This window comes from Triturus cristatus, chromosome 4_2 (genome assembly GCF_964204655.1).
Source record: "Triturus cristatus chromosome 4_2, aTriCri1.1, whole genome shotgun sequence".
Classification (NCBI taxonomy): domain Eukaryota; kingdom Metazoa; phylum Chordata; class Amphibia; order Caudata; family Salamandridae; genus Triturus; species Triturus cristatus.
Genome location: NC_140586.1, coordinates 168481451 through 168498862, shown reverse-complemented (window position 1 = coordinate 168498862; position 17412 = coordinate 168481451). Strand labels below are relative to the sequence as shown.

At 44.3% G+C, this 17412-nt stretch overlaps 1 protein-coding gene across 1 annotated transcript in view; it reads left to right on the top strand.

Annotated features, from left to right (window-relative positions):
- Window positions 1-17412, top strand: part of MYO1A (myosin IA) — a 357566-nt gene that overhangs the window by 110703 nt on the left and 229451 nt on the right. The window contains exons 7-8 of the mRNA XM_085600969.1: window positions 10598-10661; window positions 14519-14617. Of these exons, the coding sequence (XP_085457095.1) occupies window positions 10598-10661; window positions 14519-14617 (163 nt within the window). The remainder of the gene's footprint in view (window positions 1-10597; window positions 10662-14518; window positions 14618-17412) is intronic.

Sequence of the window (17412 nt, the reverse complement as noted above, 5' to 3'; positions counted from 1 at the left end):
CCCCTGTTAGAAGATACCAAAGCCCTTACCCGTCCACTTGTGACGGTGCCATTTCTGGTGCAGATTACGCCATTGGCGGACTTCACACTGAAACGATCAGCTTAGATCACATCTCACACGCCCTGCGTTTCTGACAAAGCGGTTACAATGTGTGACAGCGCCCATCTCAATGCTAATGTCTTCTCTACCAGATGCTTTTTAGGACTTGCCTGACTCTCAGTATGTTCTGTAAGCAGGCATCTCTTATTTGGGAGTGACTTGCTCCTGAATACCAGGAGTATAAACACTCATGGAAACAACCTCGGTGCATCGGGTCCCTAATTGGAGAGATCTTGCGCCACAGAGGTCGGCGCTGACGGTATATCCGCTGCTGGAACAAAGCAGGGTTCCCCTGGGACTCTTGATCGGTCCATGAAACACTGATGACAACAACAGCCACACATTGAGTGTAAAAACACCCCTATATTGAACTCGCCATAACTATTTCAGAGGATTTTTTTTCCACCCTTTCCCACCGATCATGTTGAATCTGGAAATGTTTCCATGAATTATTTCCATTTAGAAGATATGCTTAAGATGAGTCCCTCAACCGTAGCTCACTTGGACTCTCACTTCGAGGTGCAAGGCACTTGGAGTCAGTGAAATCACATGTAATTTTACAGTTACTGCCTGGTAACATCACCCCAGTACGGTGCGATTGTGAGTTAAATCCCATGGAGTATGGAATGACACTGTGGAACCTATTTTTCTGGTGGTATGCCACACAACATTCACCGTTGCAAGAGGTTTTATGGCATATCTTTACCACCTGCCATGAATAGATGGTAAATGTGTGCATGTCAATTTGTTGTGTAGATCGCGCACTACGAATTCTTTGACCAAAAGGTATAAGGAGTATACAAGTTGTAGCAGGGTATCACTCTTAGATGTTATGTTAAAAATTTCTTATAAAGCGCTCGTACACCGATTAGTTTCTTGGCGCTGAACTTAATTTTTTTTGCTGGGACCTCATTTAACTAGTTGTCAACAAGTCTATTTATAGGCTTGGCTAAATAGCCAGGTCTTAGAAGTCTATGGAATCTCACAAATTCCGTGCAGGTTCTAATGTCTAACAGAAGAGTATTCCAGAAGCTGGGGGCCAATACTGCAAACCTGCAACCGCCTATTCGTTTTCGTTTATAGGAGGGGATGGTTAAAAGGTTCTTGTGGGCAGAGCGTAAGCTCCATGCAGATAGATATTTCTGGACAAGTCTGGATATAAATTTAGATCAAGGAGTGAGCCAATCAAATATCATTAATAGCGTTCCCCGCCATGGGGCGTATCCCCCTATTGCACTGCTTATCGGTCCCAAACGGGAATTCAATTGTATAATCAATTACTCTTGACTTAGAGTCTTCATTTATCAATCTTTGAATTTATTCATGGAATCAATCGTAATGATGGTAATCTTCATTAATCTCAACTTGGTGTAAAATCATAGATGACAAATCAGACTCGTTGTTCTATTCACATGTGACAACTATCCCATCCCAATGCATTTCGGGCTGGAGTTGCCCTTCATCAGGGGAACAGAATAGTGTCTATCCATGCCTAAGTCTGTGCATGTGCCTGTGGGCAGGGTGGGGCGAGGAAGGGGACATTTTTGTGCTCTCTGTATTAGCAAAACAATGCTCAGAATAAGGCTTGGCTGCTCGTGCAGCAAAAACCTCATGCTATTTTTCCAGCCGGAATTACCACCTGGAAGAGGTTCTCGGACTTGGAAACTCGAACGAGTTATAATCAAGTGGAGCAAAATGGACGCATAAAAACGTGTTAATTTCACTCCTCCTAACGTATAACAATCGGGGCCTTAACCAATGCCTAAATCCAGCATTTATTGGATGATATTCACCCTCCTTGTGGGGACTCCCTTATAGTCAAATATTTATAAAGCTCACAGCATTACCAAGTGTTGGTCTCTTCTCTAGGAGCACTCAGTTTTTTAGATTTGACATATAATGGTGCTGGCTGTATTCATGGCAAACATTTTGCATCCTTCACATAGTCAAAAGGGCTTTGGTTCGGTAGCAGTCAGTCATTGGCTTATTGGCTCAGAAACCTAAGGCCATTGCCTTGAGACAATGTCAATCACTTCTTGAATCTAAGATGTGTAGATTTAGGTTGAGTTTTTTTTCAGAAGATTTTCCTCTAATTTGGCACCCTATTTAATGTTCACGTGCTAGTCGACTTCCTAGTTCGCCAGTATAGACTGGCAACCCTTGGCACCATTTCTCCCATGACATGATGTGATGTAATTGAAAGGTAAGACATATTGCGCTCTAAAACCTCCAAATAAACTGCACTCAATGGAAGTAGTGATGTACAGCACAAATTGTGGCAGTGTCGGTTCACTAACAGAACGAGGTAGGGCCGACTGAAACCAACATTCAATTCCTTGTATAGTCTCTTTTAAACTAATTCTGCTTTACCTACAAAGACCTTTCACAGTATGCTTTACTTCCTTTCAGTGTATACTTTACTCCTCCATTTGCACAGGACATCTCTATTACATCTTAGCTATTGGATCTCCAGTAGTTGACTATTCTGTATCAATTTGATTTTCTTATTTAGACCTTGTTTAGTTCTCGCCAACTAGATATGTGCTGTCTGTTGCAAGACATACTGTGGGCTTAGCAAGAACAGACAGGGACTTTGGGTTCCCCATTGCTTATCATTGGCTGGCTTTCTTGTTACTCATTTGCCTGCTTCTTATTTGTGACCTTTCCTTGTTAGCATTAGCAAAGTGAATAGACTCTTAAGCCAAGACTAGTTGACTTTGCCAATCCAAATTTCTTGATGCAGTGAATGGGGACGAGCAAGCTCTATGGCTAGCGTAGGTGGTTTCTGGTTCACCTTCACCGCTGCGGCAATTTAGGATTAAGCCTGTACTTTTAGCAGCCCTAATCCGGTGGGACCTGGAGTCCTGGCGAGCTCCAGAGGTTCACGCCTGTTTCTAGTGCTTGTTGCTGTGAAAGTCACAGTCAGCAGTCTTGTGTCACCGACCGCAATGCACCAGGCGTTATGGTGCTGTGACGGTGCTTAGTGTGAAATATGTCACGTGAACGGGGAATCAGCCATTTGTCTTACTCCAAGCCGCGGTCCAAATTAATCGTTAGAACACATTTGTCTTAAAAGTACCTGAGGAAGTCTAAGTCTGTGCATCGCGTTGCTCAACCGTGTGTATAAATACTCCAGATTATGCTGAAGCGTTGTGCTTGTTTGTTTCTTAACACAGTGGCTGCAAGTTACCATCTCCAAGAAAATAACAATATAGAATTTGCAGGAATACCTTGCTTTTATGTCCATTGTAAAATTGATGTGCAAGTTAACTTTGATCATCAAGTACGATTTATGCTACGTAAATCTGTTGGCTTTAGATTTTTGTATAGTGACACAGGAAGATAAGGACATTTTTAATAATTCAATGCTGTGGCTTGCAGGAATCTCTGGATATGTTCCACCAGCATGTTACAAAGTGGATCGGATAGGAAGATTTTCTAACATAATTCAGCAGGGGCGTGGCTTCCACTGGTGTAGCAGATGCAGTGGCACTGGGGCCAGATGCTTTGCTGTAATTCACAGCTCAAACAGTGGCCGGGGGGCCATTTCCTTCCTTGCACTAGGACCCATGACACACTGGCTACACCACTGCAACCCAGTGGCTTGATCCTAACCTCCTGACTTGATACCTTCCACGTATGTTTCTTTTTTGTCACAGCATTCATTTCGTCTCCTAAAATAACGAGTGAATTACAAAGGTCTTTTTTTATTGGGAATTCTCTCTAATCTGGCTTTAATTAGTACCAAACTAAGAATACATTGGGGGTGTGGCACGGCTCAGTAGGACATGTCACGCAGAGCTCCGGCACGGCCTACGAGGCCCTAAACAAGCATCCTGTTACAAACAATGCCATCCACCTGAGCAGGTGCTGAGGGGGGGGGGGGGGGCTTTAGCCTTCAGAGGGTCTAGTTCCACCCAGGGAGCCAGTCGCTGCATGCTTATTACTTTGGGGTCCCCGGCGGGGCCGGACAGTCGAACGGCATGGAGACATTGGAGCACTCTACAACCGATCCTTTTCTGGATAGCCCCAAATATCTGGAACTCTATCCCTAATGAGATAAGATGCAACCCATCCACATCCTTCTTCAGGAAAGAAGTAAACATTTTTCCCTTCAATAAATTCCTCTCTCACTGAGGACTTGGCCTAGCCCCTGTTCCCTGTTTAGACCCTGCCCTCCGTCTGTCTGTTGCCTCCCGTCACAAAATAACTTGTTTGTGTCTTGGACCAATGTTACTCTACACCCTCACATAAACATATGCATCTCTACCTCGTGGAAAACTGTGAAGTGTCTCTCTCCACCCTTTCACCCCCCTTACACAACTACCTCAGAACTCTTATATACACTATCTTCCGTATTCTTCTTTGATTTATGGCCGATATGTATTTTCATTTACGCTTTATGATACTCAGGTTCTGGCTGCTATTCTGATTTGCATGTCCCAGCTTATTTCATTTACTCCTTTTTACCATTATTATATATTTGTATTCACTCTCTATGTACCCCTTGTTATTTTTGATGTGCTCTTTCTATAAAGTGCTAAGTTGTCATGAACGTTAGGGCAAAGTTGCCATGCTTGTTCACTACCTCGGCAACTCCCCACCTTAACTATCTCATAACCTTACGACCACACATCCTACTGTCTATCGGATTCCTCTTTTATATAATGTTGCTATATTTTTTTATTTACGCTTCTTGAAACTCGGTTACTTGCTGCTTTTTTGCTTACATATCCCACTGTATACCGTTTACTCTTTTTACTGTTACCATATATTTGATCTATTCTCTATGTACCTCATGTTACTACTGTTGTGCTTATTCTGTAAGGCACTCTGATACCTTTGTGTCAAGTTTGCACTATATAAAACTCGTAAATTAATAAAGCTGTCCCTTGGGGCCGGCTAGGTCTGTGCTAATCCCTCTAAGAGACTGCTGCTTTGTTAGATCTGGTGGCCATAGCAGCCCAAGGCATGTAGTGAGCCTGATGGAGGGCAGAGGTCTAGAACACATACACTGCTGTTGGAGATTGTAGCGGCTCTTCACCAGGCCGTAGAGACACAATGCGGGCTGGTGGAGTTCAGACAGTGCTCCGCTGGAACCTAAGGGGCACTTACAATGTTGTGGGAACCTGCCCTTGTACTGGGGCTGCCCCCCTTTTGCCTGATGTGTTTCAGGCCCAAGTGCAAATCGAGACATGCAAGGAGGCCTGCTGGACGGCTTGGAGCCCACGTCCGTTCATGGGGCTCCAGGCAAGTGTTACATCTGCTATGCATTTAAGGACTGGCACAGAGACCCTGTGGGAACTCAGTGGAAAGGAGCACAGTCACCACACAGACCTCCTTTGGGGGCCTGATGAGATAGTGTATAAACCTATCCCCAGACTGGGTGGAACTGCATTAATTGAAGAGCCCTACCTTCCTGTGCTCAGACTGACACTTCCTGCCACCGGAACGTGCAGCACCCAAATCGCTGGCCCCTATCATGATGATCTAGCCAAAATCACTATGACTGCTGCAGGATAAGGTGTCTATGGACAGAAAGGACCTGCTGCTACAGCAGGATGAAGTGTTGAGCCCCATGGAGTCAATGTTGTACATGCACACTTGTTAATTTGCCACCATTTTATTTTATTACAGATGCAACTAAAGGGCCTGCAGGAGGAGATGAAAGTGTTTAGGCTTAGAGCTGAAGACGCTGACCGACGCTTGATGTGCAATAATGTGCACATCATTGGGATGCTGGAACAGTAGGAAGAGCCTAGAGTTGAGCTGTTGATTCACAACTGGGAGGTGCTTCAGGGCAAGATTTCAAAATTTTACTCTATTGAGAGGTACCACAGAGTGCTTGACTGTCCGCCTTCACCAGTAGGACCACCCAGACCAACTGTAGTCTGACTATTTAATTATCGGGACAGGGACTTAATTCTCTGGGTTACCCACTCCAAAGGGCCATGGTCCATGAATTTTAAAATGGTAAACATCTATCCTGACTACACCAATAAAGCCCGGAGCCACACTCGAGCTACAGGAGGATCAAGAAACAACTACATGCACTGGACCTACCATAGGTCTTGATGTACCCTGCCAAAACTTTGCAACATGGAGAATAGCAAATCACTCTTTTTTTCTACACCTGGCGATGCTTGGGACAGGCCACTGTTGAAAGGGATCAATATGCCCTAGGCGAAGGGGTTAGAATCTGAGACCTGGGAGACAAGATGTGCACATAACCGTTGCTCAAGGAGACCCTGGAGACACCCGACGATGGAGGATGTAGCTAAAGCAAGAGCAAAGGTTATAAATGTTTTGTGACAAACTGTCAGCTCATGTCAGTCACCATGATCGGACTGTGACTCTGCTGATAACACAGGGGAGATGGATGCAGAACTATTGGGATCGGACAGCCCTTGAGGTCTGCTCCTCACTTTAGGAGCAGCAGATGACATTATTGGACTCCTGTCCAGGGGAATGCAGTGAAGCGCTCAGTTATTTGCACAATTTGGAGCCAGGGGAAGAGGAGACGGGTTGTATGTTGGTACGCTGGTTTTGGTGGAACACGATGGCAGCCAGGGATAAGGGCTGCACCGGATCTGAACATTGGCCTTTCTGCACATTTCAGATCCACATAGATAACTGATGGACCCAATGCTTGTTAAGTAGTTCTACCAATAAATACACTGATGGGAGCCAGTTTAAATTCTCTACCTGGGGGCGAAAGTTGGGATTGTTGATTGTTTGCTTGATGACCGTGCTCATCAGTACATGGTCAGGATTACTAGATGGGATCATGACTCTACACTGTCGTTGATCCCCGGTCACCTAGGGCTGGGTGGCTCGTAACTCTTTTGATTTGGTGGGATACTGATTGGCCCATGGCTGCACCATATAATTTGCTAACCTGAAATGTCTGGAGGATGGCCACCTCCTGGAAGAGATACGGGACACTTATTTGAAGCGCCAACACATACATTGTGTTTGTCTGCAAGAGACTCGCCTCACAGACTCTGAACTTAGAAAAATAGCTGATTGTTGTGTTGCCTAGGCAGGGGAAGGATCCCTTATATGTCCGCTCCTTCTGACCCCCCTATCCCTCCTGAATCAGAAATAATACAATTCTTAGTCGCATCATGGCCAACAGACTCCTGCCACATTTTATCGACTGTAATTCATACAGGCCAAAATGGATTTATTCCTACCTGTATTACCTTCATGAACGTTAGAAGACTGATTGGCCTGATGGACCCAGAGGGAGTGGAAGGGGAGTCGGCAGCGGCAGTGTCTTTGAACATTGAAAAGGCCTTTACATACTTGGCTGGCCTTACCTTCATATGGTACTTAGAAAGCTGGGTTTGGGGCTGGGGTTTCTGTGGTGGGTGCATTTTTGTATGCAAGAGCACTGTCCAGAATGTAAATTGGTCAGGCTATCCCTGAGGGATTTGAGATTGTCCACAAAACTTGGCAGAGATGCCCTCTTTCTCCCATCATATTCACCTTGGCGATGAAACCACTGGTGTGCCTGTTGCAACAGAGAGGGCGAATTGGGGAATTCCCTCGGGGGTAGAGGGGCACATTATGTCCTTTTATGGGGATGATGCCCTCATATATCTCCGCAATCCTTGCAGTCTCATGGCATGTTAACGGCTGAGTTAGACAGATTCGGTGTGTTCTCGGGACTCAAGATTAGTTGGACCTGGGGTTAGAATCTATACAGAATTGGGCCAGATTTGGGTTTATAACTCTATCGAACTTGGTGAAAGATGGAGCATGGTTGACTCCTGATGAGATGGCTATTTTAATAGGTCGAAACTTTCTTCTAGTGGGTTCATATGGTTTACTTTATAAGTTTCTGGTTCAAATCGATTTAACGCAGAATAGCCAATTCTCACATTTAACAAATGATCTTTTCTGGTCCTCACTCTTCCAAAATTCCGGAAAGTGGAGAAGAAGTTTAGCGCAAAGTAGGGAGGAGGATGTACGCGCCAAAGCAATTAAAAAATGGCAGAAGCAGGAAAGCCTTAAATTAACTGATAATTCTTGGAAAACTTTAAATAAATTTAATTTTACGGCTCTCAGAGGTGCTAATTGGCGACGAATGCTTTTTTTTAGTAAGTGGCTCCTGTATTATACCCCTGCAACTATTGCCAAAATGTATAGCACTACGTCGCCTACTTGTTTTAGATGTTCTCAACCGGACCTGGCTAACTGGTCGCATATAATGGCCTTTTGTCCTAAAATTAGGACATTTTGGAAAGGAGTGTTTTCTTTGCTTTCTTTTCATTTACATTTTACGATTACAAGTTATGACAACTTAATTATATTTGGATTTTATCCAGAACTTAATCTGGTTGATTCTTTGGCGAAACTTTTGTACATAATAGTGGCAGTGGCCAGGTCACTGATTCTTAAGCATTGGAAGACAGAAACAGTCCCAACTGTAGATGAGTGGTATTTAAAAATTAAGAGAGTTAGGAAAAGCGAATTTATATTTGCTCAAAGGATTGGGGCATTGCGAAAATTTAACAAAATTTGGGAATCTAATTATCTGTCTGATTACGGTAGTTGAATCGATCTCTGATATCAGAATTTAAATCTCTGGGCTCTTTGTTTGCTTTTTGGTGATCTTTTCTTCTGGTTTATTCTTTATGTATTCTGCTCAGATCCAGCATATTATTTATGAGTGATATATTGATAATATTGATATATTGTATTAAATGTGTTGAATGGATTGCCAAGAACTCAATAAAAGATTAAAAATGAAAAAAAAAAAAAAGATTAGTTGGACCAGTGTGAAATGTCATCAGACGGTTGTTCTGTCCCAAGAACTAGTGGGATGAATCAGATCATTTGCTGGAGCAAGTGAGACAGTAGGATTCCAGACCATGATTATTGGATAGCGCAGGCTGACTGTTTGCGAAACAACCTCTTGTCAGCTTACAGGAGACTTAGTGCCAACTCATTGCGTACCAGTGATTGGCTTAGTTGTAGCTTTCATTTGCTTGATTTTTATTCATCAGCTTGTGCAGGCTTTCCTTCCTCTTATTGTATTTGCACTTCCTCTAGTGCAAAATCTGATTACATGTGTCCTTGCACTGCTTACCTTTATGGTACTACTTTTCAAACTTTGGTTGAACGCTCCATGAGAGTGCATGTATTTTCCAGGTGTCTCCCTTGTGTACTTTTCTGCCCGCCCCACCTTGCCTCCTTTGTAGTGCTTTGCTCTCCCCTGCAAGCGTCTCCACTGCCCCCTTCCGTGTTGTACTCGTCCAGTGTGCTTCCCCCCCCCCCCGGATTCTTTTCTCTAACCATGTGCATCTCCCACCCACAGCTCCTCTTTTCTTTTTGAATCCGTGTGCTTCTCTTCCTCCCGAGCTCCATGTTCCTCTCTTCCATGTTGCTTCCAGTATTGCTTCCCCCATCCACTTTCAGAAAAAAATTTAAAAAATGCTTATGCACTTTTTTTTATTTACCGATCCGAAAAAGAAAAAAAAGAGCTTGTGTTATTTTGCATGCTCGCTCACGCCCATAAAACAACGAGGCTGCCTCATCATTATTTTTGTTGTTGTTTCTTCTTTAGCCATGTTGCACAACATAAGGGATACTCTACAGCTTAACTAAAAACCATAGGCAAAGCCAATAGGTCCCAAAGATGACACCTATTGGTTTTGCCAATGCTTGTTTTCTTCTTGGTTAAGCACTACATGGGAATGCATATGTTTTCCAATGATCTCCATTGCACACTTTTCTATCCCTCTGCAGTCTGTGTTTCTTTGTTTTGCCCATGTGGTTCTTTCAACCCCTTGCACGTTGCACTCACCCTAATGTACTCCCTCAGCCCCCTGGTTGCTTCATCGACTGTGTGATTCTCCTCTGCCTGCTCCACATTGCTCTCTTTCACATGTTTGCTCCCCACTTTGCTCTCTCTCTCTTGATCTCTGTCATATGTTTCCCCAACCGCGCCCTCCGTGTCGCTTCTCCCACAGCTACCCACCCTGTGTCGCTTCTGCCCCCACCAACCTTGCCCCCCTTGACCCCATGTTGTGTCCCAGCCATGTAGGCCGAGTAGACATTTGCCTCCAAGCATGTAGCACTGTGCAAAATCATAATTTTGCTGTGCATTTCTTTTGCACTTCATAAAGTTGTTAAACTTCCTGCTAAAAAACTTTTGTGGAAGATTTTTACGGCAAAAATGTATTTTTGCAGCAAAATGTTTTTTGATAATGGTGGTTTTGTTAATCTCGTTCCCCAAACATCATTTTTGGTAGGTTATATTGATCTACTTTGTAAAAATTATCTTCAAGTTCACAAAGTTTGAAAGATCTTTTCAACAGCTTAATGAAGTCAGACAATGTGAAGTTTCACAACTTTGCCCAACCCTAGTTGTGAGGCCCATTGGCTGATTTCCACCCTAAGATCAGCAGCATTGGTAGCCAATCAGAACCTGATATCAATAAAGCACAGTTTTGCTATTGATTAAAAGCTCTTCTTTTTCATCCTTTAGGGGAAATACATGGATATTGAGTTTGACTTCAAAGGGGAACCCATCGGCGGCGTCATCACCAATTGTGAGTCTCCTGAATATGACCCAAATGTTTCTGAAGGCCTTTTAAATTAAAAGTTCCATGGTCAGAGACTTCTGGACGTGGCTATTAGAATGCCGTCACTATATATTTCCATGTCACTGGAACAACCTTGGCTTTTCTTTCACAGCCATTGTAATCTGCATTGAACCACAATTACAATTCCCACAATACATCTTCCAGAAAATATAGGACTAGACACATGGGAACGGATTCACAAACCCATTTGAATGTACATTTACTTTGCACATGCGAATAATCTTTTTTCCAACGAGTAAAAATACTTACAACAATCAGAAAAGGCGATTTTGAACGCTGATAAAGATTTTTGTGATATAAATGTACTCCCAGGAGAGGAAGAAATATGCCCTCAAAAATATGCATCCCTAATACAGTTGGGGTTGGGGTTCTAGGGGGAGGAGGAAGAGGGAGATGATTTCTCCATTAGGAAAAAGTACTGTTTCCACGGACAAAGTTAGCAACTTCGTTTGTCCTCCCATATTTTGTTGTTGTTGTATCTTTTATATAGCGCGAACTCGACCCGAAGGTATTGGAGCGCTGTACATACATTACATATTTTTAGGCACGGGGAGATTAAGTGATTTGCCCAGAATCACAGGATGTGGACGCGGCCCCGAGGCTCGAACCCTGGTTTCCAGCACCAAAGTCGGCAGTCTAGCCGACGGACCACATCCACTCCCCATTGGAGCGTTTTCCTGAGACTCCCTTATACGAAAATGGAATTCGAGTACACTTGCTGCAGATTTCCGGGAGTACTCCTGCAAAAAGAAAATCGACAATTTACTCGAAGTGGAGAAGGAACCCCACAGGAGTAAATTTGCGATATTTTTTGTGACTGGGCCCCTGTGCTCGTGAGCTCTGAGATAGAGCCCTTCAGTAGGAAGAGAGTACAGGGAAAGTGAGATACTGTCCTCCAAGGTGTCAGCTGCTTCCTGTGCACAACAAGCGAGCGTCCCAAGGGGCGTCATTACTGCTGCTTGTTTTATTTTTAACCAGCAGAGGCAGAAGGATGCCTTGCCTGGGCTACCCAAGGCCAAGGTCTGGCAAACATGGCAGCCTCCATGCTCTATTTGTTGACTTTGGAGGCGTGCAATATGTGGGTGCCCTGTTACTCTGAATGAGTACTTTAGTGCACTGGCTGAGGCAGACATGTGGATTCATAGAGGCATTAGTGTTACCTCAAAAGAGTTCCGACAAATAAGTGTACCTCACTTAACATAGTGCAAAAGCCTTAGTCACTTGGGGGCACATGCATCATTGTGTTCAATTGCGATTATTAAGGAATCGCAAATATGGAATCTCAATTGCCAATGCATGTAGGTTGCGCTAAATTCTTAGTGGTTCCTACATATTCCTTAAGTGCGAATTGCAAATTACGATTCGTAATTAAGGAATAGCTACCCATTCATTCCTATGGGCCTAGAGGTGCATAGGAATGAATGGAAATTGCATGCGCAATTTGCGAGTACCAAATAGGTACTGGCAAATAGCGCATGCAATTTCAAGGGTGCAATGGTGCAAAAAGGACACCCTGATGCACCCCTGAAATTAGCATGTGACCACATGCTACGCACACACATGCCCCAAGGATGTGTGTGGGCAACATGGAACTTTGAAAAATGCACTTTTGAGCAGTTTTCAAAGTTTTCGCAAATTACCATCAACTTTGAATTGATGTTAATTTGCGATTCCTTTTTGCCAAATCGTAATTTTTTTTTCATGATGCATTGCATTTAGGGAATCGCAATTTGCGATTGCCTAAATGCATTCACAATTTAAGTAATCAAAAATTTTGTGATTACTTAAATTGCAATTTTGCATTTGGGTTGATGCATCCCAAATGCAAAAATACCGGTCGCAAATATGCCCCTTTGCGACCGGTATTTAGAATGATGCATGTGCCCCTTAGAGCCTTATTAAAAGTAGTAGTTGTTGGGTGGATTCCGGAGTACCTGAGTCGTCGGTTTTGGCTGATATATTTGCAATGAATAACAAGTATTAAAAGTTATTGGCACTGGAATGGGGAATAACATGCGGACCAAGGAATACTGGGACATTTCCACGTGTCACTTTCAATTCCGGGTCCCAATTAAGCACCCTCTAACACTTGCCATTTACTACCTGCTTTGAGAAGATGGTAAATGCGGCTTGGGGTGGAGTGGGAGAAGGGCGAGAGGACAGAGAAGGGCAGGGACATTCTGGGGCAGTGTTATCTGCTCACAGTGGGGTGTAAGAATAGGTTGGCGGGGGTAGGAAGCTATACCTCTGGTTCTAGCCCATGCCCGCAGCCATTGCGATTCACCAGCTGTAGATTCGCACCTGGTAGAACCAAGTCCAGAGTTTCTGGACCCGGGAATAACAGGTTCAGAAACATGAAGCCTCTTGAAGGTGCTCGGAACAGAGTTGCAATGAGGCGCTAGTCCTTGCTGACAATGTAGATGTACATAAAACAAGCACTGGCAAAGCCAATGGGTCTCGCGTTTGTGATATATTGGCTTTGCCAATGTTTTTTATTGCCATGCTGCACAACATCATTGATAGAGGGCAACATGGTTAAATAAATAAAAATAAAAAACCTTTTAGGCAGCCTCACATATCATTTTACAGATCTGCCCACCATGCATGTGTGTGCCTACAAAATTACACGCCCACTTTTTTGTTGTTGTTTTTAGTTACCATTCTGAGTCAGATCGGTAACTAAAAACAAAACATGCAAAAGAGGTTGTAAACATTTTTTTTAAAGCAGGCAGGGTAGCAGAAGCAACGAGGAACGGAAGCAACTGGGGACAACGCAATAGGCGGTTTAGAAAGCACCACGGGCGGGGAACATGGATGAAACCAGTAGTGGTCCGTGGAGGGAGTGACGGTGGGGTAGTGAGGCGGGGCGGGGGAGGGGCAGGGTGGGGAAATGTAAACACCAGAATATGGATGAACGGACATAAGTACACATTTAAATAAGTAAAACGAATTTCGTTGCGCGCGCTGCATCGCATTTTGCGATGCAGCGTGCGCAAAGGAATTCGTTTTATTTATTTAAATGTGTACTTACCTCCGTTCATCCATATTCCGCTGTTTACATTTCCCCACCCTGCCCCGCCCCCGCCCCGCCTCACTGCCCCACCGTCACTCCCTCCACGGACCGCTATTGGAAGAAACACAGGGAGGGTTCAGGGAAATGTAGCAACATGGGGAGGGACGGGGGACACAGGAGCCGGTGAGGGTGTGAAGACCAAATGGAGAAACTCAGGGCGAGCGCAACAGGGAGGGGGCGGGGAGAAGCACACGGGGACAGACACAGCACAAGATGGTGAGAAGTACACGAGGGAGGCGGCTCGCACACACACATGCATTCTCTGTGAATCCTTACACAGAAGGAAAAAGTTGTTCCTAACATTGAGCAGAGGCACCAGGCAAACACACACATTGTGAAGCGGCAAAGCACTCCGGGAGAAACTAACACAAGATTGAGAAGCTGGGACACGAATAAGAAGCAGGTAAATGAGAGTGATAGGAAAGCACCCAATAGTATGCAATGGGCGGGCTCCAAGCCCCTCTCTGATCAAGGTAAGCCACAATTGACACACAAGAGACAGCATATGTGACGTGCTGTCTATAGCAGGCTTGACCAAAACGAGCTGCAAGGTGTGTTGTAGGCAGTGCTTGAAATTGAAAAATAGAAGGGCCGGTACTCTCTCTCTCAAAATAAAAAAGTGCCGGTACTCCATACCGGACAGTACCAGCCCATTTAAATTACTGGTTGTGGGTCCTTAATTTACCATCTCATTCACACTAAGTTTCTTTTTTGTTTTGGGCACTTACAGATTTGCTGGAGAAATCTCGTGTTGTGAAGCATGTGAGAGGCGAGAGGAACTTCCATATCTTCTATCAGCTGCTTGCCGGAGGGGCACCCGACTTGATGAGTAAGTTCGGCAACCCAGTCTCGCCCTGAGCACTGCACGAAATGCACCACCTTTTGATGCCTTAATAATACATACAAAATATCTCACCCTCCTCTAAGACATCCATTTTAACCAACCCAGTAAGATGAGTCCATGCTGTCAAAATTCGACCCTATGACCTTCAGATGCACCAGGCACTTTGACCCAATGAACTCTCGTACTTGCTATCTTGTTTGTTGGGAGGCACCCTTTCAAAGTTTGATTTTGAAGTTAAAGTCAAACTCTTTATTTTCTAGTCCTTTAAAACGAGGAAATTATTTATTATTTATTGTAACCACAATGATCCTGACAAAAACAGCCCAGTCAAGTGCCATGCATCTTGCGTTAGAATAATGCATTTCTGGTAATTTTCCTGTATTATAGCTAGATCGTTTCGCAAAAGAATCGTGTCCTGAAGTGCGATAAAACTGTGTAGTTCCTGTTTCTCGCGTTGCTGGGATGGAAAAAAGCTGAGCCTGTTTTTCAAAGGCCACAAGATGGCGCTAGAGTTCAACGGGAAGTACAATAATCTCACTATATTTTGACGTGGAAATATCCTTCTATCACAGAAACTCATATGCAAGCCAAACGAATTTGAGATTTGAAAAATGAAGCACAAAACCACACACCTGTCGAATTAATGTAAAAATAAAGCACCTCATCAAACAGATGTGGATGTCCAGCCGCAAAACAAAGTTTCTAAATACATGCCAAAAACTGGGTCAGCCTAAACTGCAGTAAAAGAAGCGCCTAATTGACCTATGCAAGGAGAAGATCCCCTGGGGCCCCTCTCACATCCTATGGTCGGCATGCCTCGGGTTCCAAGTGGCGGAGAGCCTTGACAGACTCTGTCAATTGATTCTGATCTGATCATGCCATTAATTTGATCGGTTGCCAGCCAGGGAGGCGCAGGCTGGCTAAGGCAGGGCAGCTCTGTTTCATTTATTGTTTCTCTGGCGCCCGGCAACCAGGGCCAGACTGGGAACAGAAACCAGCCCTGGCAAACTGCTCAGCCGCCCCCCCTGGGGTGAGGGGAGTGCAGCTGAGCAGTTTGTGAGGGCCGGTTTCGGCCGATTTTGTTACAGGGGGCCGATATTGCCAACCACCGGTAACAAAAATGGCCCCCCAGGGGCCCAAAACCGGCCCCCACCCTAGCAGCCTACCGGGGAAACGCCCAGTGCCCGCTATGGCCAGTCCGGCCCTGCCGGAAACAGGTGTAAGGCCTAGGCTGTGGGCTGTGCCACGCTGCTACTAAGTGTGGGTGACATAATACTGTTCGCAAGAAAGTGTCACTCGTAGTAGTTGAATATCACTCATAATTACACTGAAATTATGAAAATGTCACACATAAGCAATCTGAAACCTTGGCAGCTATGCAAAACCAGTATTCATAATAAGGCATTAATATAGCACTTGCTGTCCCTTTCATTTCTTGAACTACTCTAGCGTGGCCGAATATGCCATGGTTTGCTCTCAACATTTAGGCTCTGCACAAAAGCAGACAGAGCGTCAGTGAGATGTTTGAGATTCAGGCCTGGTAGTGTTAAAAGAGCAGATTTAAAGTTACAATGCAGATGGATTTTCTTTATAACTCAGGAACGGTTCAAGGATGCCTGGTTTGTCAGGCAATATAGCATGCTGCTGATAAAGTGCTTCCTAGTGTGCAGTAAGAAAGGCTGCTATTTCTAGCACAAATCCAGTAATGCTGCTTATTTCCAGTCACAATAATAGATTCCCTAACTGCTTTCGCAATTAAGCGAATCGCAAAAAATTGCGATTTCCTTAATTGTGAATTGCAAAAAAAGTACATGCATCATAAAAGGCCATTTTGCAATCATAAACGGACGATTTTCGCGATTCGCACTGTTTGCGATCGCAAAATGGTTTGATGCATGTGCCCCTAAGAGTGGTAAACCCTCAGCACAACTTTAAACAATACTATTCTCGAGACTGATGAAGCTCCACCCTAAATGCCAAAACAGCTTTCTAAATAGACACTGGAAATTAACACGGTGCCGCAGAAGGACTGTTCTGGAGTACAGCATATGGAGGAGAAAGCAGAACTCCAGTGACTTACCATTAACATCAACCAAACAATGGCAAAGCCAATAGGTCTCGTCTTAGCAAGGCTGCACTGTTTTTTAATGACTTTTTTTTGAAAACGCAAAAAATTGGCAAACATAAAAATATTAAACTATAGGAGTGGCCCCAGCAGGCCAGTCACACCTGCCCTGGCACTGTGCACTCCTTTTTAGGCAGGTGTATACGTGATGAGGAAAAATGCCTTCACTGGCGGAGCAAGGCCGTCAGTGGATAAAGCGGGCCCGCCCACTGCCCCATGCTCTATGCTGTGGTGGGCAGAAACAGAATGAGAATGCCATATACACAGAATAATGCATGAAGAGTGCTGACTGAAAACCCTTATATGGATGTATAAATGTATTGATTGATATGATTTAATTTTTTTTTAAACATGAGGCTGGCTAGGCTGTCAAAGCTGTCTCTAGGCCAGATCTACAAAGAAAGAGAAGGGATTAAGTTCCACCAAAGGGAAGGAAAGAGACAGTAAAGCACAGCCGAACAAGGAAGAAAAGAGAAACACTCACCGGCCTAGGAAATGCAGAAACCTAGGCCTAGAGGACAAAAACTTAACTTAATTAATCTTTCCCATCCACCCACCAAGATCGAATGGACAACAGGCCTCACTGACTGGGGATTCGCAGGGGAATAAGAGTGGGCAGAAGGCAAGGGTTCTAGGACAAGAAGGAAGACTGAAG